The sequence below is a fragment of the Euleptes europaea genome, chromosome 3, assembly GCF_029931775.1.
Source record: "Euleptes europaea isolate rEulEur1 chromosome 3, rEulEur1.hap1, whole genome shotgun sequence".
NCBI classification, from domain to species: Eukaryota; Metazoa; Chordata; class Lepidosauria; order Squamata; family Sphaerodactylidae; genus Euleptes; species Euleptes europaea.
This window is the reverse complement of record NC_079314.1, coordinates 116,476,001-116,491,766: the sequence shown is the minus strand read 5'-3', so window position 1 is coordinate 116,491,766 and position 15,766 is coordinate 116,476,001. Positions and strand designations below refer to the sequence as shown.

At 46.7% G+C, this 15,766-nt stretch overlaps 1 protein-coding gene across 1 annotated transcript in view; it reads left to right on the top strand.

Moving 5' to 3' along the window:
- The window catches only part of TAF3 (TATA-box binding protein associated factor 3), a 150,833-nt gene extending 136,764 nt beyond the window's left edge, over positions 1-14,069 (top strand). The window contains exons 6-8 of the mRNA XM_056847706.1: positions 3,869-4,127; positions 11,178-11,284; positions 13,905-14,069. Coding sequence (XP_056703684.1) covers positions 3,869-4,127; positions 11,178-11,284; positions 13,905-14,019 — 481 coding nt within the window. The 3' untranslated portion in view covers positions 14,020-14,069. The remainder of the gene's footprint in view (positions 1-3,868; positions 4,128-11,177; positions 11,285-13,904) is intronic.
- The last annotated feature ends 1,697 nt before the right edge of the window (positions 14,070-15,766 follow it).

Sequence of the window (15,766 nt, the reverse complement as noted above, 5' to 3'; positions counted from 1 at the left end):
TCTGGAGAACCAGGTTTGATTCCCCATTCCTCCACATGAGCGGCGGAGGCTCATCTGGTGAACTGGATTGGTTCCCCACCCCTCCACACGGAGCCTGCTGGGTGGCCTTGGGCTAGTCACAGCTCCCTTAGAGCTCTCTCAGCCCCACCTACCTCACAGGGTGTCTGTTGTGGGGAAGGGAAGGGGATTGTAAACCAGTTTGATTCTGCCTTAAGTGATAGAGAAAGTCGGCTTCTAAAAACCAACTCTTCTTCTTTTAGGAAGTAGGTGGGGCCAGGTAGGGCCTTTTGCGCATCAAGGCTTCTGATTGGCTATGGGAGATCGGAGTGGCTGTGCATATCCGGACATGGCATGGTGGCCGCAGCCACAAAATGGCTGCCGCAGGAGGCGGAGCCAGCCACAAAACGATTGCTGCAGCCTAGCTTCAGTCACACAGTGCAGATTCTTGTACTGGGGTGGCAGCTGCTGCCAAAGCTACATTTAAAAAAAAAATCTGCACACTCGGCGGGCACCAGAAAAGGTGCTGGTGACCACCACGGTTCCCACAGGCACCATGCTGGGAAACCCCTGGTCTAAAATCTTCCCCCACATCTTCCCCCGTGGGTTGGCCCTTTTTATCGATCCGCTTTTGTTCAAGTTCATCAGCCCTCAACAACGTTTTTGTATTTAGGCGGGCAATAGGTCGGCCAGGCTTTTGAGGTGGCGATGATCTTAGAAGGGTGTGTCGGCCGTTTCCCCAGGGAGCTTGGTGGTTGCAGGTTGCTGCGTCGAGGCCTTCCCCACAACTGCACATACGGGTTTGTGGCTGCTTCTGTTTCCCAACTGGACTGCTAATGCAATCCCAGGCCATTCCTGTCCCCCTGCGTTCCTTGCTGCACCCCTTCAGATAATAAGTGGAACAGGCTTCCTCGGGAGGTGGTGGGCTCTCCTTCCCTGAAGGTTTTTAAGCAGAGGCTAGACGGCCATCTGTCAGCAATGCTGATTCTATGACCTTAAGCAGATGATGAGAGGGAGGGCATCTTGGCCATCTTCTGGGCATGGAGTAGGAGTCACGGGGGGTGTGCGGGGGGAGGTGGTTGTGGATTTCCTGCATTGTGCAGGGAGTTGGACTAGATGACCCTGGTGGTCCCTTCCAACTCTATGATTCTAAGTGAGGAAGCACTAGGGAGGGGAGAGTGCATGAGTGCATGCATGAGACGTTATACCCGTGCACAGATAACCTGAGGTTTGTCATGACTCTGAATGCAGCCATTATCTCAGGGGCTTGTAGAGGAGATGGAGACTCTGATGCGCACACAGATCTCCGCGGGTTGCATCCAGACTCAATTTTATATATATGCATTTTTTTAATTTTATAAAACAAAATACAGTCCCCCCAAAAGCACAAAATAACAACATCAATACAACAGCACCAACCACCAACAAAAAACAAAAACACGCACACACACAAAACTGAACTTCAGTTGAATCATTATTGATCGAGGGCTTTAATATTTTATACATATTCTTGTATATTTTACAGTTACAGATATGAGAGGAATACTTTAATGGCATAGGTGATTCGAAAGAGAGGGGAAAGTTGAAATGAAAAGCAGAGGAAATAGAAAGATCATTATATTTTTAACTTTAATTCCTCTCCCATAATCTACGGAATGGCTTCGATGCATGCTGAATCTCTTTCTCATTTGTGTATGAAATAAAATCATGCCATGTTTCATAAAAGCCTAATATATTGGCTTTACCTTCTCTGGAGGTTTTTAAGCAGAGGGTAGACGACCATCTGTCAGCAATGCTGATTCTATGACCTTAGGCAGTTCATGAGAGGGAGAGCATCTTGGCCATCTTCTGGGCATGGAGTAGGGGTCACTGGGTGTGTGTGGGGGAGGTAGTTGTGAATTTCCTGTATTGTGCAGGGGGTTGGACTAGATGACCCTGGTCCAACTATATGATTCTATAAGTCGAATGACTTTCCCTCCTCTTGGTTTTGCCTTTCTGCATCAGCTTCAACCAAGGACACCTCAAGGGACTGATTCCAGTAGCTCTCCAGGGTTGTCTTTCTTTGGGGACTCGATGACTTCATGCAAATGTTCAAAATGCCAATGTGGAATTCTGTGTAAGGTTTTCAGTAGGATAGTTTTCACACCACTTTTGAGCTTACAAGCAAATTTTAAGTGGTACATTAGCCCAATCTCATCAGATCATGGAAGCTAAGCAGGGTTTGGAGACCAAGTCCTATGAGGAAATGTTGAAGGAGCTGGGTATGTTTAGCCTGGAGAAGAGACATTGAAGGTGATAGGATAACAATCTTCAAGTACTTGAAGAGCTGTCATATAGAGGATGGTGCCGAGTTGTTTTCTGTTGCTTCAGAAGATCGGACCAGAACCAATGGGTTGAAATTAGATCAAAAGAGTTTCTGTCTAAACATTGGGAAGAACTTTCTAACAGAATGGTTCCTCAGTGAAACAGGCTTCCTCAGGTGGTGGTGAGCTCTCCTTCCCTGGAGGATTTTAAGCAGAGGTTAGATTGCCATCTGTCAGCAATGCTGATTCTATGACCTTAGGCAGTTCATGAGAGGGAGAGCATCTTGGCCATCTTCTGGGCATGGAGTAGGGGTCACTGGGTGTGTGTGGGGGAGGTAGTTGTGAATTTCCTGTATTGTGCAGGGGGTTGGACTAGATGACCCTGGTCCAACTATATGATTCTATAAGTCGAATGACTTTCCCTCCTCTTGGTTTTGCCTTTCTGCATCAGCTTCAACCAAGGACACCTCAAGGGACTGATTCCAGTAGCTCTCCAGGGTTGTCTTTCTTTGGGGACTCGATGACTTCATGCAAATGTTCAAAATGCCAATGTGGAATTCTGTGTAAGGTTTTCAGTAGGATAGTTTTCACACCACTTTTGAGCTTACAAGCAAATTTTAAGTGGTACATTAGCCCAATCTCATCAGATCATGGAAGCTAAGCAGGGTTTGGAGACCAAGTCCTATGAGGAAATGTTGAAGGAGCTGGGTATGTTTAGCCTGGAGAAGAGACATTGAAGGTGATAGGATAACAATCTTCAAGTACTTGAAGAGCTGTCATATAGAGGATGGTGCCGAGTTGTTTTCTGTTGCTTCAGAAGATCGGACCAGAACCAATGGGTTGAAATTAGATCAAAAGAGTTTCTGTCTAAACATTGGGAAGAACTTTCTAACAGAATGGTTCCTCAGTGAAACAGGCTTCCTCAGGTGGTGGTGAGCTCTCCTTCCCTGGAGGATTTTAAGCAGAGGTTAGATTGCCATCTGTCAGCAATGCTGATTCTATGACCTTAGGGAGATGATGAGAGGGAGGGCATCTTGGCCTTCTTCTGGACATGGAGTAGGGGTCACTGGGGATGTGGGGGGGAGGTAGTTGTCAATTTCCTGCATTGTGCAGGGGGTTGGACTAGATGACCCTGGTGGTCCCTTCCAATTCTATGATTCTATGACTCTATGATTCTAGGGTCAGCCCTGATTACTGTTTGGATGGTAGACCACCAAGGAAGTCCTGGGTTGCTTTTCAGAGGCAGGCAATGGGAACATTCCTCTGTTCATCTCTTGCCTTGAAAATCCTATGAGGTCAGCTGTGACTTGATGGCCAAAAAAAGGCTGTCTGTGGTTTATTTTCAAGGCTCTCCCCACCCTAAAACCATGGGGTATGATGGGGTCAAATTAAATGTCGCCCTGGTCATCCTGGATGTTTAGTTTTGACACTTAAGCAGTCTTAGCGGACCACAGACAAGCCATTCTGGTCTTGGCAGAAAACCATTCTCCTCCTCATGTTTTTATCGGGCATAATTTTTCACACGATGTGATGCCATCTTTTGTTTCTTTTCTCTTTTTGTTTGACAGCGTCATCAGCAAAGTGGTCTCGACGCCGGAGGCTAAGCCCGCCCCTCTTTTGGCTCGACCCAAAACGCCACCGCCTCCCCCGTCTCCGGCACCGGTTCCTCTCCACGTACCCCCTCCTCCTCCTCCAGTCATTGCCGTGCTGCCTCCGGCCACCATTTCCCCAGCTCTGATTCCTCCTCCATCTCCTGCGATGTCTGCTGCTGGAGGCTCCAAAGCCCCCGTTCGGAGCGTGGTGACGGAAACCGTCAGCAATTACGTGGTATGTAAAATAACGTGTTTCAGCATGAATGTGTGCGATTGTGTGTTGATGGGAGGAAGAGCCAGTGTGGTGTAGTGGTTAAGAGCTGTGGTTTGGAGCGGTGACTCTGATCTGGAGAACCAGGTTTGATTCCCCACTCCTCCACATGAGCGGCGGAGGCTAATCTGGTGAACCAGGTTGGTTTCCCCAAACCTACACACAAAGCCAGCTGGGAGACCTTGGGCTAGTCACAACTCTTTCAGCCCCACCTGCCTCACAGGGTGTCTGTTGTGGGGAGGGGAAGGGAAAGCGATTGTAAGCCTGTTTGATTCTCCCTGAGAATCTCCCTGGCAGAGAAAGTCGGCATATAAAAACCAACTCTTCTTCTTCTTCCAAGCTCCGCCCCAAGTTCCCACTTGGGATGGTGGTTTAAAAAAAAACAACTCAATGGTATCACAAGCATTTTAGCATCACTCCCAGGGAAAACCAGAAGCGACAGAAGTAGCTCTAGGAATCTCCAGAAGCTCTGTGGTTTCAAAAGCTGTCAACACTGCTTCCGAGTTTTTCCCTAAAGTAATGCCATCATACTTGCAACGCCCTCCCCCCATGTTCTCACTTCTCACCCTCCTGCCAGTTGCCTGGCCTAGCCTGGCAGCTCTGATTGATGATGATGAAGTGGCGTTGTTTTAGCCTTAAGGAGCCAGTGTGGTGTAGTGGTTAAGAGAGGTGGTTTGGAGCAGTGGACTCTGACCTGGAGAACCGGGTTGGATTCCCCACCCCTCCACATGAGCGGCGGACACTGATCTGGTGAACCGGGTTGGTTTCCCCACTCCTCCCCAGGAAGCCAGCTGGGTGACATCGGGCTAGTCACAGCTCTCTCAGCCCTTCCTATCTCACAGGGTGTCTGTTGTGGGGAGGGGAACAAAAGGTGATTGTAAGCCGCTTTGATTCCCCTTAAGTGGTAAAGAAAGTCAGCATATAAAAAACAACTCTCCTTCTCCTCCTCCTCCTTCTGTAAACCCATCCTTCTCCAGCCAGCCATTTAAGAGCTAAACTAGACCCAAAGGGGGGATCTACCCATTCTTGTGTGACATGGAGAGGAAGAGGTCTTTCATATTAATAGAAAACAGGGTGTAAGATAGCCTAAATCTAGTTCCATCGATACCTCACCTGTACTCAGTTCCTTTAAGCATTTTCCTCACACTGTTCAGTCAGTAGTGGACAGGTTTAGCTCCCCTGTCCGATGTATTCTGAAAAATAATAATAATATTTTTTAAAAGACGTACACATTCCTCCACATGGATCTCAACCCTTTCCCAAGATCTCATCTGTTTTGGGACTTAGTGGGTTGGGTCTAGGGGGTAACCTCCAGGCAGGGCGGGGGTTCCTCCCAGATTTACAGCTGATCTCCAGACAACAGAGATCAGTTCCCCTGGAGAAAATGGCAGCTTTGGAGGGTGGACTCTACGACATTATGTCCCACTGAGGTCCTTCCCATCACCCAAACCCCGCCCTCCCCAGGCTCCACCCCCAGATCTCCACGATTCTCCCAGCCCAGAGTTGGCAACCCTAGTTGGACCCCCTGGATCTGTTCCACTAGCGGTGGCAGTTTCCTTCAGCTCAAGGGGCTCTTCTTGAATCGGGAGGCTCCTCACGCTAGAGAAAATCACCACCGCTGGCAGAACAGATCCATGAGATCCAACCCGGTATGTTGTAAACTTTAGGCGTTTTCACACACCCTGAATAATGCACTTTCAATCCACTGTCAGTGCACTTTGCAGATGGATTTTACTGTATGAAATGGCAACATCCACTTGCAGACGATCATTAAAGTGCGTTGAAAGTAGATAGAAAGCGTGTTATTCAGGCTGTGCGAAAGAGGTACTTGTCAAAATGAGATTAGGAGAGAGTAACTCCTGGTCTTTTACAGGTTTAAAAGCTCTGTACCGCCTAACTCAGCTGTATCACTTGAGCCAAAACTCAGTTCCTGTTATTGTGAAGCTTATATTTTCAGGGTTTGCAAACCTTTTTCACTATTTATCCGAGGATTATTAACCCTCCCCACCTTCTAAATGTCAAAGTGCAAAGTGTTCTTGTTGCTTTTAAGCGATTTTTAGCTTTCTAGAGCGGAAATAGATTTTGCTAGTTCAGAAATTGCTTCACTTTTAAGTGCTATGCAATTCCATGCAGGCTTTTAAAGATTAGAAACCCTAATGAAGGAGTTACATTTGGCAATAATATGCTATTTTCTTTTCCTTTTTTATTTTATGTACTTATTTACTTTTTATTTGCTTATATACCAAGGTCTCCAGCCCTTTAAAAAACTTTATAAATTATCCCCTCATTGATTGCAGTCAGGTGTACTTGTTAAGTTCCACATCCAGTTATCCAGGCAGCAGCTAAACATCTTCAGCTGTTTAATAAATGTGAGATACTGTCTCAATTGTATATAGTGACAATCTGAGCATTAATGAAGGAGCTGTGATGTTGTTTACCCCTCGTCAACAATAGACATGGCAAGAAAGTGTTTGAGTTACTTGCCGGGAAAAGAGAAATACATCAAGGCCTTTTGGTAAACGTCCAGAATAAGCTATATTTCTGACCGGTACTAGTAAAACCCCAAGCCTTTGACTAATGACCAAATGTTATCCTCCTTTCCATTCACTGATTACGGCCGGCATTCCCCACTGCAGATTAGTAAATGCCCAAGAGAAATTGCACAACCCAACCGTTTCCAACACATCTAAATGCCAGAAACAACTGTGTCGCGAGACTTATTCTGTTCAACCTTTTACGCCCGTGATTTAGTGAACAGCATTCTTTATGAGAAAATGACAGTTATGCGTAATAAATTTGGTTGTTTGCCGGGGCCGCTTGGTAGCCCTTGAGGTCGCCAGGAAATGTGCACATTTTAAACGTTTGTTTGTTTGTTAGTTTGTTTGTTTGTTCAAATTTATAGCCCACCCTCATCCCCAGCAAGCCAGGCTCAGGGCAGGTAACAACCATTAAAACACATAAAATCATCAGATATCATTAAAACATCAACAATCTCAATAAAACCTCATAATACATTCATAAACATGGGGCCTTAAATTTAGCCAGGTGCCACCGTGTAACAAAATATTAGCCGGTCGGCCCCTCCCCACGTGTCAAGAGTGTGTGGGGGGATGGGGAGGCCAGTCATGTTGGATCCTCTTGCAGCTGCCCTCAATTATAGGCCAGGCAGAATAGCTCCATTTTACAGGCCCTTGAGATCCCACAGGGCCCTGATGTCACCAGGAAGACTATTCCACCAGTTCGGGGCCAGGACCGAAAAAGCCCTGGCCCTTGTTGAGGACAGCCGAACATTCTTCGGGCCGGGGACCACCAGCAGATTACTGCTAGTAGAGTGTAAGGCTCTTTATCAACTGGCCACCTAAAAGCTGAAGACTCAACTGGTAAATGTCAACTTTTGTCGACGTGCGGATATCGTTCGGTATGAAAGGATGCAACTTATGCAAACAGATTTCCTAAAAATTGTTTACCTTCACGAAGGAAGCAATGCTAGCCTCTTGCTAGCTGTGAGCAGCTAAAGTGCTTTAAAGCTAGTGGTGTCTTTTTTTTCTTTTTTCTTTTTTTACTATTACTTCTTTTTAAACTAGATTTTAGAGAGCAGAATAAAGTGTGCCTCTTTGACACTAGCAGAGCACCCTTGCCTCTATGCAGGATTAAGAGGGCAGTTTCACACATGCCAAATCATGCACTTTCAATCCAATTTCAATTCACTCTAAGGATCTTTTGCAAGGGGATTTTGCCACTTCACTAGGGTTGCCAACCTCCAGGTACTAGCTGGAGATCTCCCACTATGGCAATTGGTCTCCAGCCGATGGAGATCATCTCTCCTAGATAAAATGGCCACTTTAGCAATGGGATTCTATGGCACAGAAGCCCCCTGCCCTGCCCCAAACCCTGTCCTCCTCAGGCTCTGCCCCCAAAATCTCCAGGTATTTCCCAACCCGGAGCTGGCAACCTTACATTTCACACAGTAAAATCCAGCTGCAAAGTCCATTGAAAGTGGATTGAAAGTGCATTATTTGGCATGTTTGAAAATACCCAGAGTCTCCCCTACCATACTGGCTATCTGCACAGCAATCCCGTTTGCAGTACATCCGCTGTTGTTCCTTGCAATAAATTGTTAAGGGAAGATCCACCACCGTAAAGACACAGCGAGGCGGAAACTGTTGAGCCCTGGCCTGTTACATGTTGTTAAAAACATCCATGATTCCTAGGGTTGCCAACCTCCAGGTACTAGCTGGAGATCTCCTGCTATTACAATTGATCTCCAGCCGATAGAGATCAGTTCTCCTGGGGAAAATGGCCGCTTTGGCAATTGGACTCTATGGCATTGAAGTCCCTCCCCTCCCCAAACCCCGCCCTCCTCAGGCTCCACCCCAAAAACTTCCTGCCGGTGGCGAAGAGGGACTTGGTAACCCTAATGATTCCCGTGCAAGGGTCATACCAGTTTTCACCATCTCCAAAACTCTCAGATCTGTAAAAAAAATAAAAAGCAAAAAATTATAAATGCTTCAGCAGTCCCTAAAGCAAAGCCCAAACGCATTTTGGCCTGTATCCTACTAATGTACACCACAAAATCTGAAAGCTTCCTCCAGTTTCTGCCGGAGGAAGAGCCACTTAAGTTGGACAGAGGCTCTTTAGGGTGGAGAAAGGCTTCAAAGTTGTAGGAAGCAGAGCTGTAGGATGCAGGCCAATATTCTTTTCCCCCCAGCTCCCAGGATTTCTCAACATTTCTACCGAACGCCTACCGTAGAATGATTCAGAGAAAGGGAGGGAGGAAATAAGGAACTATGAAAACGAAAGGTAGTCCCCTCTTGTTTCTTACAATTGTGGAATTGAACCACAGAGAGACTGAACGATTGATTTTGCCTCTAGCCAAACCAGGAACTCTTGAGATGTAACTCCTAGTTCACCAGACCCACCATCTTGATCACAGGGTGGATAAAAATCGTAGATTCCATTTGTCTGTTGCTACTTCTTGCACAGAGGATTCTTTTTAAAATTTATTCTGTACATTTCTTCTCACTTGGATTTAGGTTTGCCAACCGCCAGGTGGTAGCTGGAGATCTCCCGCTATTACAACGGATCTCCAGGCGACAGAGATCAGTTCCCCTGGAGAAAAAATGGCTGCTTTGGCAATTGGACTCTAGGGCATTGAAGTCCCTCCCCTCCCCAAACCCCGCCCTCCTCAGGCTCCGCCCCCAAAAAAACTCCCGCCGGTGGCGAAGAGGGACCTGGCAACTCTACTTAGATTACTGCCCTTCTGTAAAGGCTTTTGTGTGTGTGTGTGTGTGGGGGGGTTAATCCTACAGATACTGAGTGGCATAAGAATCAGAAAACCAAGTATACTTAAAATTGGTATAGAAATTGCAAGTGATAATCTGCTGATTGGCGCAAGCCTGACTTGAGAAACCCCAGAGTTCTTCACGCCAAGAATGTTATGATAATTTGTAATAAGGTATCCTAAATATGCAGCGTAAGTAACGGAGAGGTGGTCTCTAACAATCTGTTGCTTGACTGTAAACACTCCCCCGTTCTTTCTTTCCATTTACCCTTCAGAAAATGGAACAGTTGCATTAATGTCAAAGGCATGGAAAGTTACTGAGTAACCATTTTTATACCCTTGATCTTATCAGTTAGTTGAGTTGGAAGAATTTGGCTAATAAGTAATAAGCAATACACACACATACACACACCGTTCTCTGTTAAGAAGATGCATGACGTCAGGATTGTCATATTTTTTTCCTTTTTTCTTTTTAAAACTTTATTTTATAAGTTTAAAACAGTTTTCACAACGACGTGCACCACTTATCAGAGATAAATCTGGGTTTAATACAAATGACATAGTTTTCCTAATAATCTGCAGCTACCTTTAATAGCTTCATACAGATAACAAATTAGGCTAAAATTCACTATAATAGTTAGTTGACCTCAGGAACGGCATCCTTGGTTACATCACAAAATATGTTCTCCTTTAAGTGGTAGAGAAAGTCAGCATATAAAAACCAACTAAAGAAACAAGACTTGCAAGCAGGCGAATTAAACATAATTAATTGAAGAAGAAGAAGAATTGGTTTTTGTATGCCGACTTTATCTTTTAAGCAGAATCAAACCATCTTACAATCACCTTCCCTTCCCCTCTGCACAACAGACACCCTGGGAGGTAGGTGGGACTGAGAGAGTGTGACTAGCCGAAGGTCACCCAGCTGGCTTAATGTGTAGAAGTGGGAAAAGAAATCCAGTTCACCACATTAGCCTCCGCCGCTCATGTGGAGGAGTGGGGAATCAAACCCCGTTCTCCACATGAGCGGCAGATTCTAATCTGGAGAACCAAGTTGGTTTCCTCATTCCTCCACATGAAGCCTGCTGGGTGACCTTGGGCCAGTCACAGTTCTCTCCAAACCCTCTCAGCCCCCACCACCTCACAAGGCGTCTGTTGTGGAGAGAGGAAGGGAAGGCAATTGTAAGCCGCTTTGAGACTCCTTAAAGGTAGAGAAAAGTGGGATATAAAAAAACAACTCTTCTTTTTTTTAAATTTCCATGCTGAAAATACACATTTTCAGGCTTTCTTCCTTACGCAAGGAGGTACGGAAAGTTTGAGAAAAAAGAAAGGGCACAGTATCCCAGGCTTGCAATGGAGCTGCCAGATCAAGGTGTCTCGGGGCGACAGGTGTGCCAACTTTCAGCTTTCTGAGTGGTGTGGAAATAACCTTCATGGTTTCGCGTACCCTTTGATACGTGCCTATCTGTTCCTCAAAAGAGGCCGTCCAAATTGTCGGCTCTTCTCTGATGTGTAGGATGTCCATACAGGCACCGCCTCCCAGCTTTCTAAATAACATTTAGAAACGTTTAACAATGGGACACTCCTGCGAGTGCAGCCGCCTTTGTGATATCGTGCCTGTGCTAGTTCTGGGATCTCTTGATAGCTTTGAGGGTGCCATCGGGAACAAATTGCTCGCGTGGAGAACTCCTTCCAGCCCGCAAAGCTGCCAACTTCTCCCTCCTTCTTTAACCCAGATCCGAGACGAGTGGGGCAACAAGATCTGGATCTGCCCTGGCTGCGAGAAGCCCGACGACGGCAGCCCGATGATCGGCTGTGACGACTGCGACGACTGGTATCACTGGTGAGTGGTTTGGGCCTCCCCTTGTTCCTGAAACTCGGACGTTCGATGGGGTCAGTTCCGGGTTTTGAGGGGCCCCGGGCAGAGAGTTCCCAGCCGCCGCCCCTCCATCTGGCCACTCTCTTGCCTTTTATTGACAGTAAATCCTTTGACCAAAGGTCTTGAGCCAAAAACACAATACAGTCAGACACCAATCCCATGAAAACATTTACAGAACAACTAATAAAGATAATTATGTAGATAACAAAGCGCCATTAAAAAATATGAGACCCCTCCCCCGACTTGTCATATTAATGTGTAATGGAGAAGTGTCTCACAGATATTGTGTGTGTGTGTGTGTGTGTCAAGTGCCATCAAGTCTCTTCTGACTCATGACGACTCTATGGCCGTTTATGCTTGGTAATTAGCATGTTCCGGGCTGAAGGGCCCCACATTTTTTTTTTAATTTCTTCTCACTGAACCGTCATTCCAGATGTCTCTGCGAAGCCGGCGCATACCTGCTTCGCATTTCTTAAGAGCCCCTTTAACACAACCTTTTGTATTTGCTCCACCCTTGCATCTAAGCGTTCACTGAAGGAAGCATGCAGAATCCCCTCCGCAGCGTAGCTATGCAAACGAAGCTTGCTAATGGCTGTGCAAACGAAGGAATGAAGGAGCAGGCGAGGGGGGGGGTTGGAATTCGCTTGACTTTCTCCTCTTGCATAGGGACCGTGAATAGTCATTTTAAATGTTGGATTTAAAAAATCAGCATTGAGCAAGGAGCAGAATCAACCCTGCATAAATGGCCTATGAATCAATGTCCTCCAAAACGTCCTCACGTTAACAGCCTCTCTCAGGTCTTGCAAACTGAGGGCCATGGCTTCCTTGATCGAGTCAATCCATCTCATGTTGGGCCTTCCTCTTTTCCTGCTGCCTTCAAGTTCACAGATAGCATGCCTTTACAGATATCATGGCAGACAAAAATTTGGCCACCACTCATGCCACTGCAGGGCTATGATAGTCCAACAGAAAAGAAAATGCCTGGGGTTCAAGATGTTTTTTGTTCAAAATAGGCGAAATCCAAAGTTCTCATAGCAAAGGCCCTTGATTGCAAGTTAACAAAACATGATCAATGCTTGCCTTCCGCCAGGAACTCACACCTTCATGCCCGCCCTCCCTCCCACCCACCTGCGAGCCAGTGTGGTATAGTGGTTGAGAGCAGTGGAATCTAATCTGGAGTTTGATTCCCTGCTCCTCCACATGAGCGGCGGACTCTAATCTGAAGAACCGGATTTGATTCCCTGCTCCTCCACATGAGCAGCAGACCCTAATCAGGAGAACCGGGTTTGATTCCCTGCTCCTCCACATGAGCGGCAGACTCTAATCTGGGGAACCGGGGTTGATTCCCTGCTCCTCCACTTGAGCGGCAGACTCTAATCTGGAGAACCGGGTTTGACTTCCCGCTCCTCCACATGAGTGGCAGACTCTAATCTGGAGAACTGGGTTTGATTCCCTGCTCCTCCATATGCAGCCTGCTGGGTGACCTTGGGCCAGTCACAGTTCTCTCTCAACTCTCTCAGCCCCACCTACCTCACAGGGTGTCTGTTGTGGGGAGAGGAGGGGAAGGCGACTGTAAGCCGCTTTGAGACTCTTTAAAGGTAGAGAAAAGTGGGATATAAAAAACCAGCTCTCCTCCTCCTTCCTCCCACCTGCTTGAGTGTCCTTCCCTTGTCTGCTCACGAGCCCACACTGCTTCCCACTGCTCATGCTCACAGCTGCCTGCGGACCTTTCCCAGCAGCACATTATGAGAAGGTAAGAATCACTGGGAAAGACAATAATGCTAGTGAAAGTGGGAAGCAGCAGGAAAAGAGGAAGACCCAACAAGAGATGGATTGACTCAATTGAGGAAGTCGCAGCCCTCAGTTTGCAACGGTTGGGCGAGGCTGCTAACGATTACACATTTTGGAGGACGTTGATTCATAGGGTCGCTGTAAGTCAGAAGCGACTTGATTGAGTCAGCCAGTTAACACACATGCAGATGATTTTCATACCTCTAGAAGGTTTTGAAATGAAGGGGGGAAGGAATGCTTGGGTAAAGGTGGCGGGTCCAGGCAGGGTTTCAGGTGGAGCCTGGAGATCTTCCAGAATGACAGCTGATCTCCAGGTATCAGTTTCCCTGGAGAATATGGCTGCTTTGGAGGGTGGGCACTCCTGAGGTCCCTCCCCTCGCCATACCCCACCTTCCCCAGGCTCCACCCTCAAATCTCCAGGAATTTCCCGACCCGCACTGTAAACCCTAGGTCTGAGCGACCCTACAGAAATTAACCCTGGGGGCCGTTACAGGGCCTGGATGTCATCCCTGTGCGATAGACAAGAATCCTTAATACAGTTTTTAAAAAAAACAAACATAAACTGGATTCATCATCAAATATAATTCATCGTTAGTCATTTGTGACAACTGGAATCTACCTGACCCCCAGTATCAGATCAGAACAGTATTTTGTCCAGGTGGTAGGAGAGTTGATAAACTGTACTGGTTAGCGCTTGTTGCCTGTGTACAAATAGCAGAAAATGCTTCACTTCTTGCAACGCTCATCTGTTTTCTGACATTTGTTTGTGTGTGTGTGTTTGTCGACCTCCTAGGCTTTGCGTTGGAATTACGGCGGCTCCCCCCGAAGAAATGCAGTGGTTCTGCTCCAGGTGCGCCAGCAAGAAGAAAGATAAAAAACACAAGAAGTGGAAACACAAAGGCCACTGAAGTCATTCTGCGGAGATTTCCTGGACTGTCACTTCAGCACTTCTGCCCCGACTTCTTTTGTGGAGGGATTTGACCGCCTCGTTCATCGCCATCACATTTCTGGGGGTGCAATTCTTGAGAGAATCAGGAACGAGCATATGCGGTCTGTTGCCGGCTGGCTTTTTTCTCCTCTCTCTCTTTTTTTTTTAAGTTCCCCCTTTCATCGTCAAACAGCCCAGATCTCCGTCAAGAATCGTCTGCCACGGACTCACCGGCTGAAAAGCAGGGAACTGAGCAACTCCCGCGTGCTGGCAGGCGCGTTGGACGTTTGTAAATACCACACGGCCCTCTCCCGTTTGTCTCTTTCCTCTTCTGAGCTTCTTCCCGGAGAAAGGACTCGCAAATCCGAGCAACTGTCCTGGGGGGGGCACTTCGAAAGATTTCAAAAGCTCTCGGCTTCCTATCCCGCAGTCAGATAATCATAAATGACATGGGGGTGGGGGTGGGGCGAAGCGGCTGGTAAATATTTTTGTGATAAGAATATATGACGCTTCTCTTTCCTCCTCTCAGCCCTCCCCCTTGATTTTTTTTTGAGACTTAACACGAATAAAAAACGCTTGAGCTTTTTGTGAAATAACATAAACTTTTCTTTAAAAAGAAGAAGTTGTGACCCATTTTTCCCTCTGTGTGCATTTGTTCCTCCCCACTTGGGTAAACCTGCAATATAGGAGTGAGACCCCCTTCCTCCCCCCTCCCCCATTTACCATCTCCTCTTGTACAGTTCACGGGTGCATCCCACCACTTCCAGTCGCCTGCTCCTCAAATAAGTAGATGGGAGCGATGAGTTACTGTCGTTTTATTTTCAGGCAACAAGCAGGATGTATTTGATGGCTTTTTTTTAATGCGAAGCTTGACTAATGTGTGTTCAAATCATAAGATTATATCGATTTTTGACCATAGTTGAGTAACGGTTACCTTTCTCAGCGCTGCTTCTCAAGTTATATTTTTAAAGATGGCATTTTTCAGTCCGGCACATCGCTCCCGGAACTAACAGTGCTTGCAGACACAAGGGTGAGAATTAGAATCAATTTGTGCTTTACGTTTCGAACTCAGGTGCCGAAATAACTTGCCCCTCCCTGTTATGCAGTCATGCACCCGTTTAAATGCCCATATTTCCCTTCACTGAGCATGGAAGCAGTGTTCGGGAACGGATCGGGCTCTTGACTGGCATGTGTGTTGCAGAGAAGTTCTGTTGCTCTCACCATTTACAAACAGACCACCCACGGCAAGAGCTTTGCCACTGAAACGTGGGGTATTTATCGTCTTGGAAGTCCAGAAGTAGCGTGTGAAAGATTTGCAGGTATTTGTGCTCCAGGAATTGGGAGTTAACAAGGAGGGGGTTGGACTGATGAAGCACAAGGCCAGGAGGGAACCCATCGCTTTCTGGCTTTCTTTCCTAGCCACACACTGCAAATTGTGCCGGATCTGCTATCTCGTCCGCTTCTGGTGCTCTGTACTGCTTGTGTTTTGCAAGGAATAAAGCGATCTGTCTCTTTAAAACATCGACACAGGAAAACAATTAGTCAGTCGGTATTCTGTATGAAAACCAGAATGCCTGAAGGTGCTTTAGCAAAGAGAGGGAAGGCGTAAGAGCAGAAAAGTTTGCTAAATTTCATTAAAAAACAAAAACAAATAATTTTAAGCTAGAATTCTTTGGTTTCCCCAGTTACTGAATCAGTGTCCTCCAAAATGTCCAATCCTTAACAGC